Here is a 23220-nt window from a genome sequence, read left to right on the forward strand (position 1 = left end):
CAGTAAGTTAGCAGCATCGCCGAAGCATCGCCGCAGCATCGCCGCAGCATCGCATTAGCATCGCACAGAGCGCTGACCGACGGTCCGCATTTTTAGCATGCTCAATACAAACGCAGAAATTACGCCGTAGCAACTCAGTTGCATCTCCTACAACGCAAAAAACGCAGAATGATTGCCGAGTGAACGCCCTGGTTAGCCATGCGCTTGTACGGAGATTGTGCGGCGTCCCTACCGCGCTTATATTGCGCTCTTATGGAACTTTATTTTTCCAAAACGGTCTTATTTCGACTTATGGCCGCTCACGGCGACAATTTCGCTTTCAATGCGATTCTACTGTATTCATCTGAAACTGCAAATAAAGTTGATGTGTTGCTAGCGATGGTATTGTCTCTGTTTGCATTTTTATTTTTCCCTGCCTTTTTACTCTTTCCACTTCTTAAAAAGCGGTTACGATTTTATTACATTTTTGGGGACTTGAATGTAAAAACAAACAACTGATGCAGATGTAAGTAATCGCTGGTATGTAAGGCAATGTTAGCGCAGCGAAAGTGCCGTGTGAATGCCCTGAAAGCGCAGTGGAAGCGCAGTCCGAACGCAGACGGTCGCCAATTAAAACGTCGTAAGGACTCATTACAACGCCGTGGAAGCTCCTCCGTAGTAACGCCATGATCGCCAAGAGGTCGCCTTGAAATATCCGTGGGATCAAAAATATCAGATATTACATGCGATCACGCGGCGCTTTGTTTACTTAACCAGTGTCGTGCAAACGAAGTGAAAGCGCGGTCCATTGTGAAAGGGCCTTCAATAGCGATAATCATAAAACTTTATGATCTAAACTACATTTCATTCTTCCATGAGTAAATTACACCTTGAGTTGTATGGAATTTTATCTTATTTTTTATTCAATATAAGCCACAACTCAAGAAAACGTACGAAAGGAATAATTGTACTTATATAAAATAAATTCAATAATAGAAGACTAATGCATCTTTTTTTCGTATATTAGCATCTGCAGAAGGTTTAGAACGTTTTAAAAGCCCAAGAACGTACACGGGCAATGAAATTAATTTCTCCGAGCGTTTCTCCAGATGAAAAAAAAGCAAAACAAAGTGAACAAGAGGGCACAAGCACTTCTCTCCCATACAATTTTACGTCATATTCGGCTATATCGTGTCTCGTTATCTTGCATTTATATAAAGTAACCACTTGGTCATGTTATCCACGTGCAGGGTCATTTAACATCACTTTCGACATGATTCATCCAATGAATGTTTCATTATATGTGTTTAACTTTAAAAAACAAAACAAAATTTGACAAAATAACGAAATGAATACATATAATAATACACGTGACATGAAAGTCTGAAATAGTAAGAAATATTGAATAATGTAAGTAAATAAGCAAATTTTGTTCCTTAACTTTATTTTATTTTTATTATAATATTTTACTTTGCTAGGCTATAAATCAAGGTATTATCAGTCCTTCTACCTAGCATATTTTTGTTTTCTATGTGTTTCGGGAACGATCATTATACTTTAATATATTGGACAATTGACAGGGATATCTGGATTAGAAACAAAAATGCATGTTATATTTTACAGAAGTTATTATGGTGGTTGATAATATTTATGTAACAGATACATGATCAAAATTAATTTGTAACGTTTGATTTATGGCGTTATACCAACGAAACAAATGAGTGTGTTCGTAGGACATTATAGTTTTTAATATCTGATATATCGTTCACTTACAGACAAAACTATATCCATAAAATCTTATTAAACGGCAAGAGTGTGAATTCAATGTGTTTGTTTCCTATACATCTTTAAAATTTTCAAAAATTGTGTCTTTCAAAAATATGGTTTCGTACACCTTTTAGTTGTAAAAAGTCATTGAAATGTCAACTGTCTGCCTTATAAACCTCTTCAACCTTATTGGAATAGTATGCCTATCAAATAAAGCTTAATTCCTAATGCTGTTAGACCACCTACGTCAAACATGATTTCAAATACTACAATAAATTACATAAGATTCCATAAAATGGTATATGAAGAGAACGTTAGCTGTCTGTTGAAGAAAAAAAATAACTGTATCATACTTTGAAAAAGTTCACCAGTCTGAAAGAAGTAACTTCAACAAAATGTGATTTGTTTTGAATATAAAGCAACAACTGATATGCACTAAAGAGTAATCGGATTCGTTTGTCACTCGCATAATTTGTTTTCTTATTTTGTATATTTGTTGTATCGAGATAGTATTTTGTTTTATTATATGATCGAAATACAACTGCAATCTAATTGGTCAAAATCATATTTACTGGGTTAGTATCATATTCACTGGCTGAATTAGATTTTCCCAAACTAAAATAGATTTAAAATTATATTCACCAACCATACTTAGTGGACTGTTAATTTGCATTAACAATAATGGCTTTGCTTAGTTTTTTATGGCATATTTCCCTATAACAATACCACTGCTTTACTATAATATATAATCATAAAACTTACATCGCAATGATGAGTATAAGCTTGAATTACTCTTGATTTGCGCAGCGTTCGTGTAATTCGTTAAACGCCTGACGTAAGATTGTAAAATGTGTCTTTATTTCATGCGTTTCAATGAAAAAGGCTTAAGATTTACATTTTGCGATTTTTTTATCGTAGACTATTCATATAATAAAACAATTATTGACCAGCGGGTCATTAAATATTATGTGATATTCACCGGCAGAAAAAAACAACAACATATTGACATATATTATGTCGATAAAAACACGCCATATTCAACGCCTCACTAATTAATAATTGTATATTAATTTAGTTTATCAGATAATTGCATGCTCTAAATTTGATCATGTAATTTACGATTGTTAGTTATTTCACAAAACAGTATAATATTTTAAATTGTTCGTCGATTCTAGACAGTATAAAATTAAATATATGTATATCATGTACCGCGTATGCTCTGACATAAACATATTTTAACAATAACGGGTTCATTGCCTAAATGTTTCTTGCGGAGAAGGAAATACATTGAAATGATAATGCCACAGTCCTGAGAATTTTTGGAAACAAAAGATGTTTCGTTGTCAGCTCATATATTAAAAACAATACTTAAACAAATTTCTATAATTATTACACCGATCTTTCTTTAAAATTTCCCCCTGTTTTTCGCTGGAAACACACATGCTTTTTCGGTCATTGTTTTCAACTACTAGAGATTATAATAGAAAGTAAAAAAGTCTAATATAATAATCTAAATACGATTGTAATGCACATCTTACATACATATATTATGAGATATATGATTGATAAAAGCCATGTGCTTCATGATGATTGCAAACAGAAACTGTTTCATATACTTACAAGATGCTTTTAAATTACAAAATGACTTGAATGATCAAATATTTACATGTTTTACGGTATATAAGTTTTATTTATGTGTTTTAAATAAAACAAAGCGGCAATGTGTTTTTCGTTTCCGTTTCAATTGGAGTGCTTTTTCATTCAGTTTACTACGAGTAATGATATGTATGTCAAATAAAAATTTGTAGACGTATTGAACGAAGTGTAAGTTTTATATAATATATACCCTAAGGTGATACCAAATCATTTAAATTTGCAAAATTTTATTATTGAAATAAATACAAAACATATCAAATGCTTAAAAAAAGTTTAAGATTAATTATTTGCATAAAATGTTCTGATTCAAAGTTTTCAACCACTAATATATGTTGATCAAAATGAATCGGAGTCAACCTGTTGATTACATTTGATTATAAAAGCATGGTGTAGATGTCATGCCGACGCGTTTTATCAATTTTACTCGAATAATTATGTAGCATATTAGAGATATTATTATCAAGGATTGCTCATCGTGCTGATATTTTCGATCATTATGTAGCATACCAAATAAATAATTGTTAAGGTGTGCCCCTCACTTTTATTTTAATGGAGTAATAAATTGTCACGTTTGGCACGTTTCTCCTTATATATTTGATTTTTTTTTGTAAGATCAAGATTTTATAAAGGAAAATAGTATTTGATATAAAGAGTACGCATACTATTTACATTTACGCACGCAATATGAATTAACGATTTTTTTATGGAGATGTGTAATGCTTACTGATATTTTACATGCTATTAGTTGTTAAATGAACAAAACACGTCTCAGGCATATTCAATGGGACATTATGTTCAACTACAGTTCTGAAAAATACTGATACATTCATATATATTAAATGAACATTAACAAAAATGGTATTAAACGATGCAGTCTTTTCTGATTTTGATGAAGTTATTACTGTAATTTGTATTGTTATTCCGAAATTTTCATCACAATGCAATTGTGTTCAAAGTTGCAAGATTGAAATGTTTAATTGATAAACGCACGAAACGTTAAGTAAATTTTTAATGAGAACACATCCATACACTAATCAAGTATTGTATCTTAATTTGCGATTAATTCTGAAAAATATGACTTATATAATTGAACAAAAATATAAGTTTAATATTGAGAACGCATCCCGACTATTTTATCTACAACCTACTCAAATTATTTTGATAAAAGAAAAAAATTTCAAATAATTTAAATAGAAATTTGGTAAATGCTTGCAACGTTGATAATATCACTTGCTTAAAAAGAGTCTTAAAATATGAATTATATATAATCTAATAAAATGGAAATATCTGTGGGCAATATTATTATTATTATAAAAATTATTATTACATTATATTTCAGAGAAGGATACATTCGTGATACCCAGATAACAAATTTCCATTTGTAGTGAATCCAAAAAGATTGTCTTAGAAAAACTCAGAACAGTGAAAAAAAGGGATTAAAGGATTCGTTTAGAATGCATCCGATCGTGTAACTAGGTTCTCCGCACAATTATTCAAATAAAGATGTTTTATTTCAATTAGATTTGGCTAAGAAATAACTTTTAGACAACTTCATAAAATGATGCATCTGGTAAGCATATTTTATAGAATGCACTTGTAATATACATTTGGAAATGCTAGATAATCTTAAAATTTAAATTTGTGCGTGCTAGATGTATAAATAAACCATTCATGTTATCCTTTTATTGATGAAGATTAGGGAAATAACATTTTCATTTTGCATACAATATACGGAAACTATATGAAAAACAATCCTTGCTGATAGAAAAACCTATAAACTGAAAACATGTAACCCCTATTTTTAAACTGATTCCGGGTAAAAAACAGATACAATATGTACAGTAATGTTTACATTTGAAATGTTTATAAAATTAATGTAGTTATTCTATTACCCGAGAATTTGAATTATGATAACAAAATCAATACAATCGGTGTTTCGTAAACATTATGTTTAACAATCTTAGTATTGTTTTGTTATTAAGGAAATTAAAATTCTGAAAAAAATATAATTAAAAATACATTTCTGGCAGCATAGTTGCTGCAGTGAAGGATGAAGACAAATTATAGTGAAGTTTACCCCTGGTTTTGCTTAAAGTTCGTAACACCGGAGGTTAGTCAAATTATCTTTGAAATTCCTGTTTCGGCGCCTAATTTGTGTTCATGCGCTGTGGAACCAAACAAATCAAATTTTAATTATATTTGTTCTTGTCAATTGCTCTTAAAATTGACGAATATATCATTTTATTGAATTTACAAGTTCAAAGTTATGTCGACACATACATTTGGTCTCCATATAGGAGTAAATAAGATGTTATTATAATGAACACACATTTTGGTATTGTTTCCAATAAAAGTCAAGGCCAACTTAAAAATTTTATCATTGCACAGCATGCAAACAAACACTACGTTACAATTAATATCAACAATTCAATTCAAAATTGTTCACGGAAATCAAAAAAATAAGTTGTGTCTTGATTTTTTATTTTTCTGTATTCGTTATTTTTTTCTAAATAATAATTATTCAGTTTTGTTCAATACCATGAAACAAAACATAAATTATAATAACCCGTTTATCAGCTTGAACAACCCATCTATGTAAAGAATACAACATGTCAAAGGACATCTTAAATGGGCTTTGGGCGTAATGTTTTGCAAGAAATATCCTCCAAACTGATACAAAAACGAATTCGCATATGAATCAGACAAATGGTGTGTTCACGGTTGGCTCGAAAAAAATGGTGTTTTTTACGACAAAATGATACATATTATATACCAAAAAAAAAACAAAGAAAAAAACAAATCGCCGGTACAAATAACGACCATGCAACGCGGAAATCTCGCGGACATATTGCTTGGCTTAGTGCTTTGGGCCTTAATATAGTGCAAAGAAAGAAGAACCTCAAAACTGATACAAAAACGAACCTTACAAGGAATCAGATTAAGGGTGTTTTCACGATTGGTTCGAGGAAATTGTGTGTTTTACGAAAATTGATACATTTTATATAATTATTATATGTAGATTTTGATTTATTTTAGTTTTTAATAGTTGAAATAGTATGCAAATATTTGATCACTCAACACTTTTGACGTCCTATTTGGCATATTTCCTCTTACACGTCTTCATACAACTGGAAATTAACTGTCAAAGATTAGTTTTAGATTATACTTTTCTTTTCCTAAATATTGTAGATTGCGAAAATCATGTTTTATGAAAATAAAAATTGTGATTCGGTTTCAAATTTGTAATATTTTGTAATTATTTTGATAGTAGGGTACGTCTTGCGAACACGTATTGTGGTGCTTCTTGTAATCTCTTTTCGGTTGTTTAATTCTTTTGACAGAAAACTGAGTTTTATCAATATTCGCAGAAAGTATTTGTTGATAATATTACAGTGCGAACGAACCAAATTATGTTTATTTAACTTTCTTTCGAAACAAATTAAAAAAAAATACAGCAAATCACACTGCAAAATGTATCAATGTATGCAAGCTTAACAAATAACATTATCATAATCATGAATCAAATCTAACAAACATGAAAAAAAGAAAAAAAGAAACCATGTAATACTTAATTTAACTTAATATACCTTAAACTGATTTACGACAAATATATAACAAAGTGACATGTTATTACGTTCATGGTATAAAGCTCTATTAACAAATACTCTGTAAAATTTAACAACAATAATATTATATAATCGTATTGTCAGTTTTTTTTCTAGAGATTCTCTGGTTTTAACACACAAATATTTTGTAAGCAGCATGCTAAAACACTTTTTATTTGATACAAACATTTTAAAAGTATTTTGTTTTTGTTTTGTGCAAACAATAACTTTTGCGGCAGGGACATTACGTCAGTATGTATTTTATTGACTTGCAACATAGTTTAAGGTTAATTTTAACGTGTTTATTTTATTTATGTAATATAAAATGAAGATGTAATTACTTAGTATTAGATAATACTTACATTTGTCAGGACAAGGATTGGTTAAGATAATATTACAGTGCGAAACTGGAACGCTCACATTATGCATATTTGATATCTTTCTTTGGAACAAATAACAAAAAAATAGTAGTAACAAAAAAATGCTTACACACATACAAACCTGGGCTATGCGAATTGTTCATAAATGGAAGCCTGCACCGTATTATAAAGGTAATATTCATTTATTTGGAACACAATTTTGATGATATTCGAGGGAATCAGTAAATAATGACTCAAACAGACAAACAAACTTTTACGATTAATATTAAGTTTGCATTTCAGATTAATTGCATCAAGTGTTAGCATATGCCAATAACTTTCAACAGTATTACATACACTGGTAATCATTTTTTAACATCTGCAACATGTCAACACAAATATCTATTTAAATAATTTAGGTTTATACCGGATAGAGACAATAAGTCTGTTTATTTTGTCAGACAATTATCCTGTATTAAGATTGCCAATTTATATTTCTGTCCTGGTTTTGTATATTAAAAAATAAACTAAACATTGTGCAAATTCTTGATAAATTCCAATTTGCCACGCTGAACCTTGTCGACAACATACTAACATAAAGTGATATTAATCACGCAGCATTCCTTTTTAATTGAAATTTTTACTACGCAATACTTTGTTTTCCTGAATGCTAGGGAGAAGTTATTATAGTGCCAATTTTTAAAGGCGGGCCTCACGAAGCAAAAAACTTTCGCAGAATTACCCTAAATAATATTTAATCCAAAATATGCACTAAATAATTGGTTGATAGGCTAATAAGCTAATATGGGATGATTTATATGAAATATGTATTTCAATATGGTTTTCAAAGGAATAAATCAACTATTGACTGTTTTTTGTTCTACATGCTATAATAACAAAGACTTTGTCGAGTAAGAAAAAACACTATGTCACATGTACATTGGAAGAAAATGTTTGCCGCATTGATAAGGTTTTATTATAATTGAGAAAGTATTACTAACTAAATATGTGTTTGTAACTGCAATATTATCAAGTCATTTTTGAAAATGGTAGACATACATACATATATACATATCGTATGATTCCATTTTGTATAACACTAGAACAAAGAACAAAAATTGTAGAATATTTTAGATATTTAGTTGTGTATCTTTTTGAAATTGGAAACTGGAATAAAACTCAACGATATATTGCGCAATATGCGTCTAATTTTCACGTGTCACGTTTATCAGTTTAAACGGGTACGGTCGGTTTTAACTAAAAACCGGTTAGAAAATGAAATAACCGGTAACCGAGGCTAGTATTTGACAAAGGAGCTAAACAGTTTCAAATTGATTCTACATATTACATTAGTTTTTTTTTATAACAAGAAATGACAATTGTTTTTATTTTAGCTATACTCTTAATGTATGCATTTTTTCTGATTTGTTCCGATCTGATCAAATACGCGGAAATTGATAATCCATATTCTGATTCTGATGTATTGTAATCATTTTGAGTAACTAACTACGAACCAAATGACATATCTTGTCATAAAGAAAAAATATTTTATAAGTACGGTCGTTAATCGTTTAACACAGTTATAAAAAGCCGTTTAGACGGTTACCATTTTTTCTAACCGTGACACACCTATCTTCTTTGCTATAAATTTATTTATTGTATGTAACCAGTTGGAATTTCAAGTCTCCAAAATGATAAGTTTATATGATAGTATTGTTATACCAACATTAAACTATGCTGCAGAAGTGTGGGGACATGACGCTGGTCTGAACTTAGAAATCATACATACAATATTTTGTTGTGTCAAACAATCAACCAATGTAGATGTGTTATATGGTGAATTTGGTCGTACACCAATGTTCATTCATAGAAAACTGATATGTATTAAATACTGGCTTAAACGTCTTAAACTTAATGAACGAACTATATTGTATAACATTTATATTAAACCTTTACTTTACAATCTATGTATAATACCATTACTCAAAGCAATCAAAGGATTGCTTCTTAACCATTTTAACATTTTTCAGTATAAAACCAGTTAAACAATATATTTGATTCATAAAATTTATTCAGATTCAAAAAGAGATATGGCAAGTTATATATATCAGTTTATGTTTATATCTTCTTTATTTTCTAAAACAAAAGTATTTATAAAACAATATTTCACTATTGTTCTGCACCCTCATTATACAATATATAATTTTGATTAAATTGTATATCTATTCGAGTTTAATATTTTAGTTTAATCGTGTTATCTTAGATGGTATACACACTTTTTAAAAAGAGGCTTGCAATTATACATAACTGGAGCAGATGTTATCTATTTGTAAAAGTGCAAATGTACTATAGTTGAATAATTGATGTGACATTAATTTGTTTAATATACAGAATTTATTTTAGTTCGATTGTGTAGGAAGAGACACTTCCGAATCAGATCAGTGATATTAATTAGAGTATTGAGAAAGTTATAAGTTAGTTAATCAAGGGTGTGTGCAGTATTAACTTCATCTGCAACCGTATTAGCCATCTAATTATCAATAAATTTATTAATGACTGTTTATTCATATAGTAGATGTATCTCAAAATGTCATTCAGTATGTCCGCCATTTATAACACTTGATCATTTATTTTCTAAATGTTAATAAATTGAAATTTAGGTACGAGGTCATTAAGATTAATAATTGCAAGTTTCAGTGTATGTCCTCTATATTACATACCGACCTAGATATAAAAGACATAACTTAACTTTTTGAAACATTACATTTTATTCCAGATATATAGGAAAATTGAACATTTAACATGAACTGGTAAAATTTGGAATTTTGAAACATCCACATATGTGTTCATATGGCGGTTATCATGGAACCTTCAATGTCACATGTTAGTGCCCTTTCATGAAAATCGGCTGGAACAATATACACAGTATTTTTAGGTTATGAACAATGTAACTGTAATTAATACACTTGTTACTATTTAAAGTAACAAAATTGCCTATGATTTCAACTGATTATGAGTGTCACGTGACCTATTATGAGTTTGCGGCCCGGGGCCGAGAACTAGTTATCAGCCCGCAGAACATGTGCACGTGCACAAACTGAAACAATGACGTCATATTTTACGTCATCAAACAGTTACCTGTAAAAGTGAAAGTAAGTTGTCAGCAGACTCAGCACGAATTGCTTTATTTTTATTATGAGAGCTTAAGCGTATTTAGTACAAACACTTTTTTGTTACTATTGAAATTTGAAGAAATTATATGACAAATTCATTCCGAAAAAATGAAAATAAAACTTGCTTCTAGATTCTACTGCTTTCAACACACAAACAGTAAACATCTTTGTACAGAACAGTACAGTAGAAGTGTAGACAAGAATTTCAACGAAAGAACTTTGTTGTTGTATTTTTAAAAAAAAATTCTACTATTAGATGTACAAAGTGTATTAAAGACATTAATACACGTCAGAGTAGGGCCGGAAGGTGATAATCGGCCCTGAATGAATAATGGCCCTCGGGCTAAGGCCCTCGGGTCCATTATTCATTTTGCGGGCCGATTATCACCTTCCGGCCCTCTCATGCCGTGTATTAACCTCTTATTATTACAGTTAAATATAGAAGGTGTTGAGATTCTGTTTTCAAGATAATAACATTTTCTAACAAGTGTTACATTATAGTCTTTTGTCTGAATTCTTGTAAAAAAATTTAAAAAATAAAATCGGCTTTTAAAGAAAAAAAAGAAATTTGTAAATGAAATAAATAAGGTAATTAATCACATGTGCAAACAACAAGATATAATTCAAAACTTAGACTTTTTGTACATACAGTCAGACCCCGGTTATTCGACAACTCTTTATTCGAATACCCGGCATTATCCGAAGTAAATCGGCGGTCCCATTTTTTCTCTATATAAATCAATATAATTACGAGCGTATTATTCGAAATGCATTATCCGAATACCTCCTATTTTTCGAAGTAAAATTTCGGTCCCGATTATACAATTATGAAATAATTTCACACCTATTTTTCGAAGCCAGCGTAATTATTATTCGAAGCCAGACTAATTGGCACAGATCCACTTGCTTACCAGTCGACTTGTGAAAAATATCAACAGTCATGCGTGTATTTAGACAATCATGATAATTACTCTTTGTGTGTTCTATATTCAACTTTAATTACCGAAAATGAAAAGCTATACACCTAGTCCGATTTTGTTACTGTTATTGCTTGAAAATGACAGCAATAATTTTCATACATACCGTATATGTGAATTTGTCAAATCATCCAAACATTTTTTTTCATTAATTGTAACGCTACATGAGAGCCTTAACCCTAATCGAAAATACCAGAGTTTAGCTGTAAATACCGTAGTGACAACACAGCCATTATCAAGGCTTTGCGCGAAACGAAACTATACATAATATAGAATAAAATGCAAGTATTTATTTCTTCAATGTCAATACAATAATTTTTACGCATATTTTCTTTAATATTTATTTTTTTCAATTGATTACAGGAAGTAAGTGTGTTGCAAACAGTAGTTTTGCTATGATTGGTCAAAGATGAGTAGTTTTCTTCTATCACAATATTTTGATTTCGATTATTCGAACCCATCGATTATTCGAAGTAAATATTCAGTCACAAGCACTTCGATTAAACGGGGTTGGACTGTATAGTTAAAATGTGTGTTCCCTCGCTAGTAAGATGGTTGTGATGTAAACAATCTATAGATTAATAAAAAAATATCTCAGGAAGAAAACCTTTAGACAAACTGACCTTAAACTATACAAAATTGCAATAATAAGATAGTATATTAAAATTTGAGCTGAAAGAATTGAATTGAATGCCAAATGTTTATCTTTAATGTCATGTGTCATTGTATCATGTACCTGTATTTACTTTCGTTCACAATCCTTGTATTCTTGATTTTATTTCCTTCAATATTAATTAACAGGGATTTTATCTCATTAACTAAATGTAATGAAGCAGTCGTTAGACTATATGTATCCATGGATTATTTCTATGAAGATATGCAAATGTTGGGATGTTAACTAGAATCTAGATTGTTTAATTTTACGGAATCCCATGGAGAAGTTTGAGTATTATGAAAAAATGAAATAAAGATTAAAAAAGATATTTTGTAATATTCCACCATTGTATAAATTTGTACAAGTAACATATCCGTTATTTTTATGAAGACATTTATGACATAAAAATTCACAACATTGTTGTAAGTATGTTTTTATCACAAACAGCCTTTAAAAGTGAAAGAATTCTACACTTTTGACCAAAATATAATAAAGAATCATGAGCATCGTTGTTCGTTGTTACTCAGTGATGTCTACAGTCACAGTTGATCATAGTTACCACGAATGTCAAAAATAATCTATGTAGAAAATATCAAATACTACAAATATACGTATTAGTAAACTTTGAGTTGATTACATGTTTGCTTGAAAATCGATAATTTCCTATTCGTCTAAAGTATTTCACATTTATTATAATAAATGAAATTGACTGTAATAATCTGCTTCAACCAGATACTAATCGTCAGAGACTTGCGCTTGTATACTGGTCAATTAGCAATAATCCATATATCAACATACTTTGTTTTTTCAAATGTATTCAGTTACACTAAATATATGTTTAATTTTGTGGAGTCAATATTGCAGTTTCCAAAACGTATAATATGAACTTACGATTAAAAAGATGTTACATGAAGTTTCAATATAATGTTTACTATTCCTTTTGTAAAAGAAAGTCACAAAACAAAGATCGCTTGAAAGAATTTGTAATCATTGTCAAGTTGAACTAGAAACTGCATAAAATGATAAATAAATGATAATACATTTTGTAGAAATTATCGTTGATATGATGTTAATTAACATGGGGAATACATATCCAACTTAGACATGCTAAGTATAACACTTTGTAGAGTTTGTTGTTATTTGGGTTTTTGTCAATAAATGTATCATAATTGCAGTTGATTAGTTCCCAAAATAACATAACTGTATGTACGTTAGATGTTTGTCAGATATCAAAGCTCATGGCTACAATCAGTGTAAATATTAGATTTCATAAATGAAACGAAACGTTTGATAATACTAGCATAGAAATATCAAACGCTTTGATGAGCAATAACAATTTATTGTATAAAAAATGACTTCAACCAATATAAAAATAGCATGAGCAAATAGTGTACTTTCCTTTTATTTTGGTCGTAATTATTCTAGTGGAGGACAAAATATAACATCATCTCATGCTATAGATGAAACAGTTATTTGGAAGTTTCAGTATTACATTTTATTCTCTGCACAATGTCAATCGTAGTTATATATAACCTGGACAAGCTGGCTGAAACAATTGTATTCATTTTCTTTCTCCGACATTATTTATATTTTGAGATGGGTTCAGGGCTATAAGACGTTAGGCATACGTGACAAAATTTGAAATGCAGTTATTTTCAGACCAATATAAATGTAACAAAAGACGTCTTTTAGTCTTTATTTTCGCAATACATACAATTACAACAAGTGTGACACATCAGTTCATACCGTTGTTTCTTAGCGAAATATAACTTTCCGGCACAGAAGGAAGCAATTTATCTGGTATTTTTAATTTGGCCATTTTTATCAGAGACTTCTGAAGGGGTTGTTTATCATAATTATAATTCATTAATGATTAACGTGTCATTTGGCACGAATCTACTGATAGGTCAGAATTCTCTCCTCATCGTAATGGTGATAAAACAAAAATAGCTTGTCAATAACTATTTCATATTTAAGTGTAATATTGATATACACGAGTAATTGTTTGCATTCCGTTCGACAAAAGGGATGCATTATTTGTATTATCACATATCGTATAGCGTTAGTCCAGTAAATCTCGAACAAAAACTATCAAAATTGAAACAAAGGCTACTTACAAAAATACATGAAATGGGAAAAAACAGAATCCCTAAAGAACGTCCAGAACGACAAAAATTGAAAATATTGTAAGCTTGGTTTGCTTGAGACTGTTCATTGGACAGTATTGGTGGTAAGTGCAAGCTACCGTTCCTACCGCTAGCACCAGCTTAAGAAGAATTCAACATTCAAACATGAAAAAGTGACATTTTGAATTGCAAAAGAAATCAACAGATGTGCTCACACGGCGGTCATCATGGAATCTTCGTTTCTCAGAAAGTGCCCTCAACAAGAAAATAATGGGCTGAACAAATTAGAAATTGATTATAAAGTTACATACACTATTGCATAAGGAACCTGACTACTACATCAAGAACTTTAATGTTTAAAAAATTCATTAACACTGACGGTAACTGTAACAACAACAACAACAGCAACAACAACAAAGCAAGAAAAAAAGTGTGCTAAAAGGTACAGATTTTATTTTGTTATCTTCATCAAATATAATATTTTTCATTATTTTATTCTAAATAATCGTTTATAAAGCTTTTCTGATTTTTTCCCCTGGTGTTTTGTATCTCATATTTTCCTCATATCTCTCAAATAATTATACTGAATGGTTATTGTAGGGAACAAACAGTAATGGCGTACTTATTTTTCGCCTTCTTAAATCTTTTAGGAGTTGATAAGCCATCATAATACATTTATGTAAGAAATATTACATCATTATGTAATTACTTCAATTTAATACCAGTAGTATTTTATCCCGGTGTTCATTAACGTAAGATCATAGATAGATACATAATGCATTATCTTAATACCAAAATGTAATCTCGTTTAATGTAACATTAATTTTATTATTTACACATCTAGCGCACAGCAATGCCTAGACAAATCAACAATTTGAAGGATATTAAATACAGTATTTGAATGATGTTTATAAAATGAAACAAACTTGCGGAATTGGCCATTCCTAGAAATGTAAACCACTAGATAGCAAAGGGTTCAAATGAGGTTAAAAAATAGATACATCAATGACGTGTTTTTGTTTTTTTTTCTAAATGTTATTGGAGTTAAGTGACGTCAGCAAATGGAAGTGATTGGATTTAGGGGTTTTGCCGAGAGCTTAAAAAAAACGATTGTTTTGGGGAGATAACTGTACTTTTTAATAAAGGTCCTCACTACATACTTTAAGATCTTTTTTTGATTGGTTTTTATAGACTAATAAAGTGTTGAACAACCCAGTAAATGAACGTATGAACGTTTTTTAATAACAAAATCGGGCCAAGAATGACCACCAGTGAACCCAAACCAACATGACCTATTAATGTGATTAACATGACTGTTTTCTAGTAAATAATTCAAAACGTGCATGTCCCATTTTCAGATTCCCTTGACAATCCTTTCAAAAGGGTGATATATTTCATTTCTTGTTACAACCAAGAAAATATAGCTGCAAAGTCATATCATTTTTTTCTTTCAACATATAAACGCTTGGCAATATATTAATAACGATATGTTTATTTTATTGCACTTACACTTTAATATAATTTGTATAATACTGGATGTTAGATAGAAAAACTAGGGCTACATTATTTTTGGTGACTTGAAGAAAACGCACAATTTCAGGACAACATGATAACGTTAAAGACAATCTGAATGTGATAATATTTTCCAACAAACACAACACAGTATCTCTTAGATTGCAGACATAGGAATATATTATTTACACGTGTAATGAAGAAAAGTCGGAGTTTTTGCATTTACATTAATTAAATTGAGTTTCGTCGGCAAAATTCTTTTCCCATGTTTACATAACATTATAAGATTATATTTTTTTCTATTTTTTTTTTTGCAACATCTTGTTGTTGATAGGGTGGTCTAATAAAGAATCTTCTTAGTTTACTTGTTCAGGTGGTTTGATTGACTCATTTAGTGAAATGAAACAGATAAATAAAAACAATTCAGAGGCTATACTGCGATATTGTATCTGTATTTATTCTTAACCAGATGCTTATAATTGTAAAAACCGCGTTTAATTCAATGTAATGACATCAGTCTAGTATTTTTTTATCACAAAAACATGGTACATGCCAAATTTTATGCCTGCATCTGGTTTAGTCGTATGTGATCTATATTTATCTTGAAATTATCGGAATAGGGTCATATTATTAATTTAACGTTGGTTGTCCAAAGCTAAATGTACAACAAACAGATGAAAACAGGACATATCTTTAGGTATTTGATATCTTTAGTTCTCAATATATTTTGATTTCTTGAAGATAATGAAATGTTATTGTTGTAGATTTGGCGCGACGTCACGTAACGTCGCTTTTGCGCGAATTGTTTACTTATGTTTTTAACGTAACGTCATTTCCTATGTATGTAAACATTCAGTTTGAATAAAGGAAACGAACCGTACACAACGCCTAGTTTTATTCACGATCACATCCTCACATTTTATGGTGCCGTGACCAGGATAAAGTTGTCAAGGTATTAGGAATGTTATGGGACCCGGATAATGACGAGATGTCGTTTGTACAGCGCACGATAGTAAACTCTAAGAGAACAACCAAACGTTCTATTCTCAAACAGACTTCAAAATTATATGACCCCCTGGGATTGCTTAGCCCAGTAACTGTACGCGCCAAATTACTAGTTCAAGACCTATGGAAGAAGAAATTTGATTGGGACACACCACTTCCGGTTGATATCATTAACACCTGGGCTGATTTGAGCATCGACCTGAACAGTGTAATTCAAACCAAGTTCCAGAGACCATATTTTCCCACCACTGAAAATACAGCAAATTCCGCCGATTTTAATTTACACGTGTTTGTTGATGCAAGTGCACGTGCTTATGGAGCTGTAGCGTATCTTACTTCCGGTCATACATCTACCCTTGTATTTGCAAAGAATAGAGTCGCACCTGTCAAAGAGATAACTTTACCCAGACTAGAACTGATGGCAGCACTCATCGGTGCACGTGTAACCCACCACGTGTCAAATGCATTCACGTGCAAGAAAATCACATGTTGGTCCGACAGTCAAATAGTGTTAAGTTGGCTGAAATCTACAAAAACACTTAAACGCTTCATTTTGAACAGAGTCGAAGAAATCAAGAAACTTACCCCCGATATTGAATGGCGATATTGTCCAACAGATCAAAATCCCGCTGATTTACAAACCAGAGGTTTAACTGCGACCCAGTTACAATCAAGCACATTATGGAAAAATGGACCTACTTGGTTAATTCACAACAATAAATGGCCTACTTTGGAACAAACTAGGGCAATCACTTTCACTACGTTGACGGAACAAAATTCAGAGGAAGAAATTGTATCTGACAAGAGAGGTAACTCTGGTTTACGTCAAATTCTAGAGTTAAACAGATATAGCAGCTTTCACAAGTTATTACGTGTTACGGCATACGTTATACGTTTCATTAAAAACTGCAGAGTGACGTATAATTATCGCCAAAGTGGTCCATTATCTACAGAAGAGCTGAGATTAGCAGAAGGAAAACTGATTGAAACTTGCCAACAACAATATTTCCCAGACGTAATTCAAGATCTTAAATCCCAGAAAAAACGCAGTCCAATAATTCGACAGCTAAGACTTTATTTAGACAAGGACGGTTGTATTCGTTGTGGCGGAAGAATACATAACGCACAGTTGCCAGAGACAACAAGATTCCCGTTCCTTATGTCCCCAAAGAGTCATGTCACCAGACTGATAATAGAAGACGCTCATTACAATCAGTTACATGCAGGTGTCGCCCATACTGTTACCCATCTACGCCAGAAATACTGGATACCATCAATCAGACAGCACGTGAAAAGTGTTCTCCGAAGATGTGTCATTTGTAGAAAAGTTACAGGAAGACCCTATACCGCCCCAGACCCCCACCACTTCCGGTTTCCAGAGTAATCGTCGAACCACCCTTCTCCGTAACAGGTGTCGATTTCACAGGGGCACTTTACATTAAAGAAAAGCAAGTTCAGCAGAAGGTATACATATGTCTATTCACGTGTGCCAAAACCCGTGCTGTTCACCTAGAAATAGTTCCAGACCTTACAGAAGAATCATTTATGTTAGCCTTCAGACGATTCATCAGCAGACGACCATTACCAAGACTGATGATATCTGATAATGGTACCACCTTTCATGCAGCAGCCAATCAAATCCGGCGACTCTATAATTCGCAAAATCTTCATACTGCCCTTACACAAAGAGGAACACACTGGCAGTTCATTCCAAAAAGAGCACCTTGGTATGGTGGAATGTGGGAGCGACTAATTGGTGTAATGAAAACAGCGATTAAGAAAGTTCTCGGCAAAGCCTCCATTAATTTGCAAACGCTGCAGACGATAGTTACCGAAGTAGAGGCAATGATGAACGATCGACCAATTACCTACGTTTCATCTGCTAGAGATGATCCAGAGCCTCTCACCCCTTCACACTTACTACATGGACGCAGACTGACAACTCCACCATTCTACGATACTGTGGTAACCAACGATACTCCCGGTTACCACAGCAAAGGTAATGATGTTCGACAACGTGCTAAACGACGTGAGGAGTTAATTAATCACTATTGGCACCGCTGGAAACACGAGTATCTGACGTCATTAAGAGAATACCAACGGTCGAGTGGTACCACAAACCAGACTATTCAGGTTGGTGACGTTGTTATTGTCCAAGACGACTTTACACCCAGGCTACAGTGGAGCCTTGCGGTAGTTGATGAACTTTTAACGGGAAATGACGGGTTTTCGAGGGCCGCGAGGATACGTACATCCGGAGGGCTGACTACACGACCGATTATCAAACTGTACCCATTGGAAAATATCCAGAAACCAGATGAATAGACATTACGATACTTATTGAAATATTTATCCTATACCGCTAATATTTCGTGAAAAGACAATTCAATTTGTATAAACATAGACGAGGGAAAATAATTCAAAACGAGACTTTACATAGCGCCAGTCTGTTTGTGATATATCTAAATATAGCTGTTTTAATTATGGTGCTCAATTTCAATATGGTTTTAAATAAGTAATTCCATTACTTTATGTTTTTGTATGACAATTATTACATTTAGCATTTCTGAGGCCCGGAAAATGTTGTAGATTTGGCGCGACGTCACGGAACGTCGCTTTTGCGCGAATTGTTTACTTATGTTTTTAACGTAACGTCATTTCCTATGTATGTAAACATTCAGTTTGAATTAAGGAAACGAACCGTACACAACGCCTAGTTTTATTCACGATCACATCCTCACAGTTATTAAGTAGCTTTCAGAAAACCTTACAAAACATATTTATATGCACAGTTGAATTAATTATAATAATTATTCTAATATAATAAATATTATGAAAATAATTTTTATGAAGATTAAAATCGTGTTTGTAGGACAAAATACAATATAAGAAAAACGGAATATTGAAAATGTTGCAGCCTCGGTTTTATAAAGCATGTTTATGGCCAGTACTGGAAAATGCAAGTTACCGTCCACGGTTCCTAGCTTCGTTTAAAGCAGAATTCAACAAACAAGTTATTTAGTAAAGTTTTAAGTGTTGCTTAAATGTGTTTTATAACAACATTGATGATCCGCCGCAAATTTACATTCTTCTATATTGACATTTTGTTTTTTATTTAAACCAAATGAAAGAAATATAAGATATATTGTGAAACTCAAGGATTTCTTGCAATAAAAGATGTTCCATTCCCAGACAATTATCCATATTGATTGTTTATATTTTTATAAAACATACTCTTCAATAAACGTCAGATGTATTTTATTTATCTAATGCATACCATTGAAGAAATCGTTAGGTTTATTTTCTATTTTGATTCCAACTCTACTTGCAAAATGAACTGAATTAAAATGCCAGATTAAAAAAGTCTAACCTTTCCTGTTGAAAGATTGGTATAGGCAATAATGACTCTCTCTTCGTTTCAAATATACCAGTTTTAAATTGAGATATGCGGAAACTCAGTTATTGCTTATTTCATTTAAACAATTGTTAGAGATAATGTAATAATTAAAATCCAAGCTACCTTGAATAACATTAATATATTTGTATAAAGTAACTGCTCCAATTTTTTTCAGACAATATTAAGCTAATGATTGAAACTTATTTACGAATATACGTATATACCCGAATAATTTATATAAAGCAATGAATTTATTTCATTTTGTGTTTGAAATTTTTTTTTCCAGATTAACGTTGATGAATCGGCCGACAATCAATCACTCTAGTAAATCGTTATAGTATGAAACAGTTTTAAACGCTTTATTGGTAAGTGTTCTTTAGAAAGCATTTACAATATTCATTTGATTGAACGTTTTAGAGCAGATAACCTCTGTTTAAAATTATTTTAAGAAAAATTCGTTTTGCAAATTTAAATTATTAATAGGGTTTACTGCTTTAATCAGAAAGAGTGATTTTATTATTTCTTTAATTTCTATATTTGTCAATGTAATGGTCGGATGATAAATGAAATGAATCTCTTATGTTGATTGTGCATATATTTGGTTTAACAGAAATATCCAGGTAATCTGACCCTTGATTAAAGACAAAATATATACCTATCATCTGGTCATTTTACATATTACATTTAAAACAGAGTTTGAATGTATTGCTGTTATTATTTGAAAATGATTATAGATGTAAACAAATCAAATTTGATATAATATAAACTTAACATATATAAAGAACCTGAAACGTACGTAGATATCATGATACTTAATCTTAGCTACATTCGAATTAAACATCCAAATTTATTTTATTTTCCTGCAACCTTGATGGAACATTCGCAGAGATGCCAAACAAAACAGCTATAATTTACCGATTATATAATTAGGAGAAATGTTTTAATTTGTTTTATTAGCGCAATATAGTGATTACCAAAATGTCAACTTTTGTATGATTCATTTAATGCACATGTTAAAGAAATTAAAACAAAAATGGCTAGAAACAAATTATTCCAAGTCAAAAATTCACGGAGTATCACTCCTATATATATAAAGAATGAAAAATCTTTGTATTTGGACGACAAAATAATTAACATATTTCGAGCAAAAACGAACGGAAAATAAGTGTGTTCCAAAACGCTCAGTAGAAATATAACTGTATAATCTATTGTGTTTTATTCCGTTTACTTTTATTATAATTATACTAAATAATATAGATAATTTATGTAAAACTAATCATTTCAGACGGACGGACTTACCTAACCGAAATCGACATAATGCACTCAAAAGCTCATATGTCTGTTACATTTGTAACTTACTTAAAAGTCGGTAAAGAATAGTATAACGAAAGCTTAATGCCTGGTTAGTTATTGATAAGATTTGATCAATCGATAATCTGCCTTCATTAAAGGCAAGTACTGTCTTGAACAATACAGTATTCATTGCAGTTAAATACATTAGGCATTGAGATGTTCTTTTAGATATTTGAATTTCAAGATTGATACGTTTCAAGCAAGTATCACACTTTTTCACAAAATTTGCACTTGTGTAATGACGTGCTTGTAAAAGAACATATTGTTAATAAAATGAAGAAGGTGCTTATATCTCAGGTGCAAGTACAGACTAAAATAGAAACTAGTGTTTTATTTTGCATACTTAATTGATAAAATCTTTGTACGCTTAGTCAGACTGTTTACATCCGTGAAAAATATGTTGATTAATATATAAAATCCTTGATATCGGACAAAGAATTCAAAGAAATAAAAAACAAAACATCAAAAAAGATCAATTTCTAAATGCAATGTAGTGCAAAATTGTACGAAATAATAATTATATAAGTCAACTACATTTTTCCAATATGAGCTGATTTATGTTCCAAATGTATCCCGCTTATATTAAGCCAATGCATAAAAACCTACTTTTGTTTACAACCCTTTTTTTGTGTTTCCCGATGTTGAATTAATAACAGTATTACTTCTACAATTCGATTTACTTTCTAGCATACCGGTATGCTTTTTTTTAAGACAAAAATAATTTTAACCTTACCAACTGGCGCAGAAATGCATAAATATATCATAAGACGCCTACAACACAATGAGTAAACATAATTAAAATCTTTATTTGAAGCCAATTTTATCAAATACTGTCTTTATCAATATTGTATGCCAGATTTAATATTTTCTTTCTTTGAAACGTTTCCCTGTGAATGTAATAAATATTACGTGCATTTCGATACACTTTTGTTCTCATCTATAAAAGTGTCCGCGTATCATGCATTTGTTTTATCTTTATTAATATCAGTTAAACATAAATAATATTGTGGACTTGAGACGAGAAATGTCTTTCATTTTCACACAGAAAGTCATAAATAAAGATAAGGTTAGTGAAGGAGTCAACAGAAAACATAAATCTGTTAAGCTAATCAAAAACTAGAAATGTTATGATTTATCACATCGATTCGTTTGTGTTGAATTGTTTTCTTTGCTGTCAGAAACATAATATTGTAACAATTAAGTAACCGATCCAAATTTGTATGACTCACATTTTAAGATGATAAAATTACACCAATAACATAACTTAAAAAACAAATCCTAAAAATTCTTGTTTTTGTTAAAAAGGTGTACACAGAAGTGAATAACTTGATTCAACAAAAATCTTATAATTCCCGTTATTAAAAGGAATTGTATCTCATTCTTACTAACGCAAATATAGATGAGTTGTATTCGTGAGTCATTTATATGAAATTTATGCAGATGAAAACGTCTCGTTTAATCATTTTGGGATGTTAATTAAATTATTTAAATTAGCATGAATAGACACTTGACTTAATTGATGAATTTACATAATTACATGGAGAAATGAACGATAGTAAAGAGAATCAGAAACACGTGGCATTAATGTCAACGCAAAACGGTTATAATTGTGTGTCTCTAAATACTGGAATCAAGAATAGCTTGAAATATTACATG

The 23220-nt window shown here is 31.0% G+C and overlaps 2 protein-coding genes across 2 annotated transcripts; both read left to right on the forward strand.

Annotated features, from left to right (window-relative positions):
- Window positions 1–16770: 16770 nt before the first annotated feature.
- On the forward strand, window positions 16771–18198 carry LOC132729619 (uncharacterized). The gene has a single exon (XM_060715427.1). It carries the CDS (start codon window positions 16771–16773, stop codon window positions 18196–18198), a length of 1428 nt encoding a protein of 475 aa, XP_060571410.1.
- Window positions 18199–18359: 161 nt separating this feature from the next.
- LOC132729620 (uncharacterized) lies at window positions 18360–19139 on the forward strand. Its single transcript, XM_060715428.1, has one exon. It carries the CDS (start codon window positions 18360–18362, stop codon window positions 19137–19139), a length of 780 nt encoding a protein of 259 aa, XP_060571411.1.
- The last annotated feature ends 4081 nt before the right edge of the window (window positions 19140–23220 follow it).

The sequence above is a fragment of the Ruditapes philippinarum genome, unplaced genomic scaffold, assembly GCF_026571515.1.
Source record: "Ruditapes philippinarum isolate M1 unplaced genomic scaffold, ASM2657151v2 ctg5475_1_1_1_1, whole genome shotgun sequence".
Taxonomy (NCBI): Eukaryota; Metazoa; Mollusca; class Bivalvia; order Venerida; family Veneridae; genus Ruditapes; species Ruditapes philippinarum.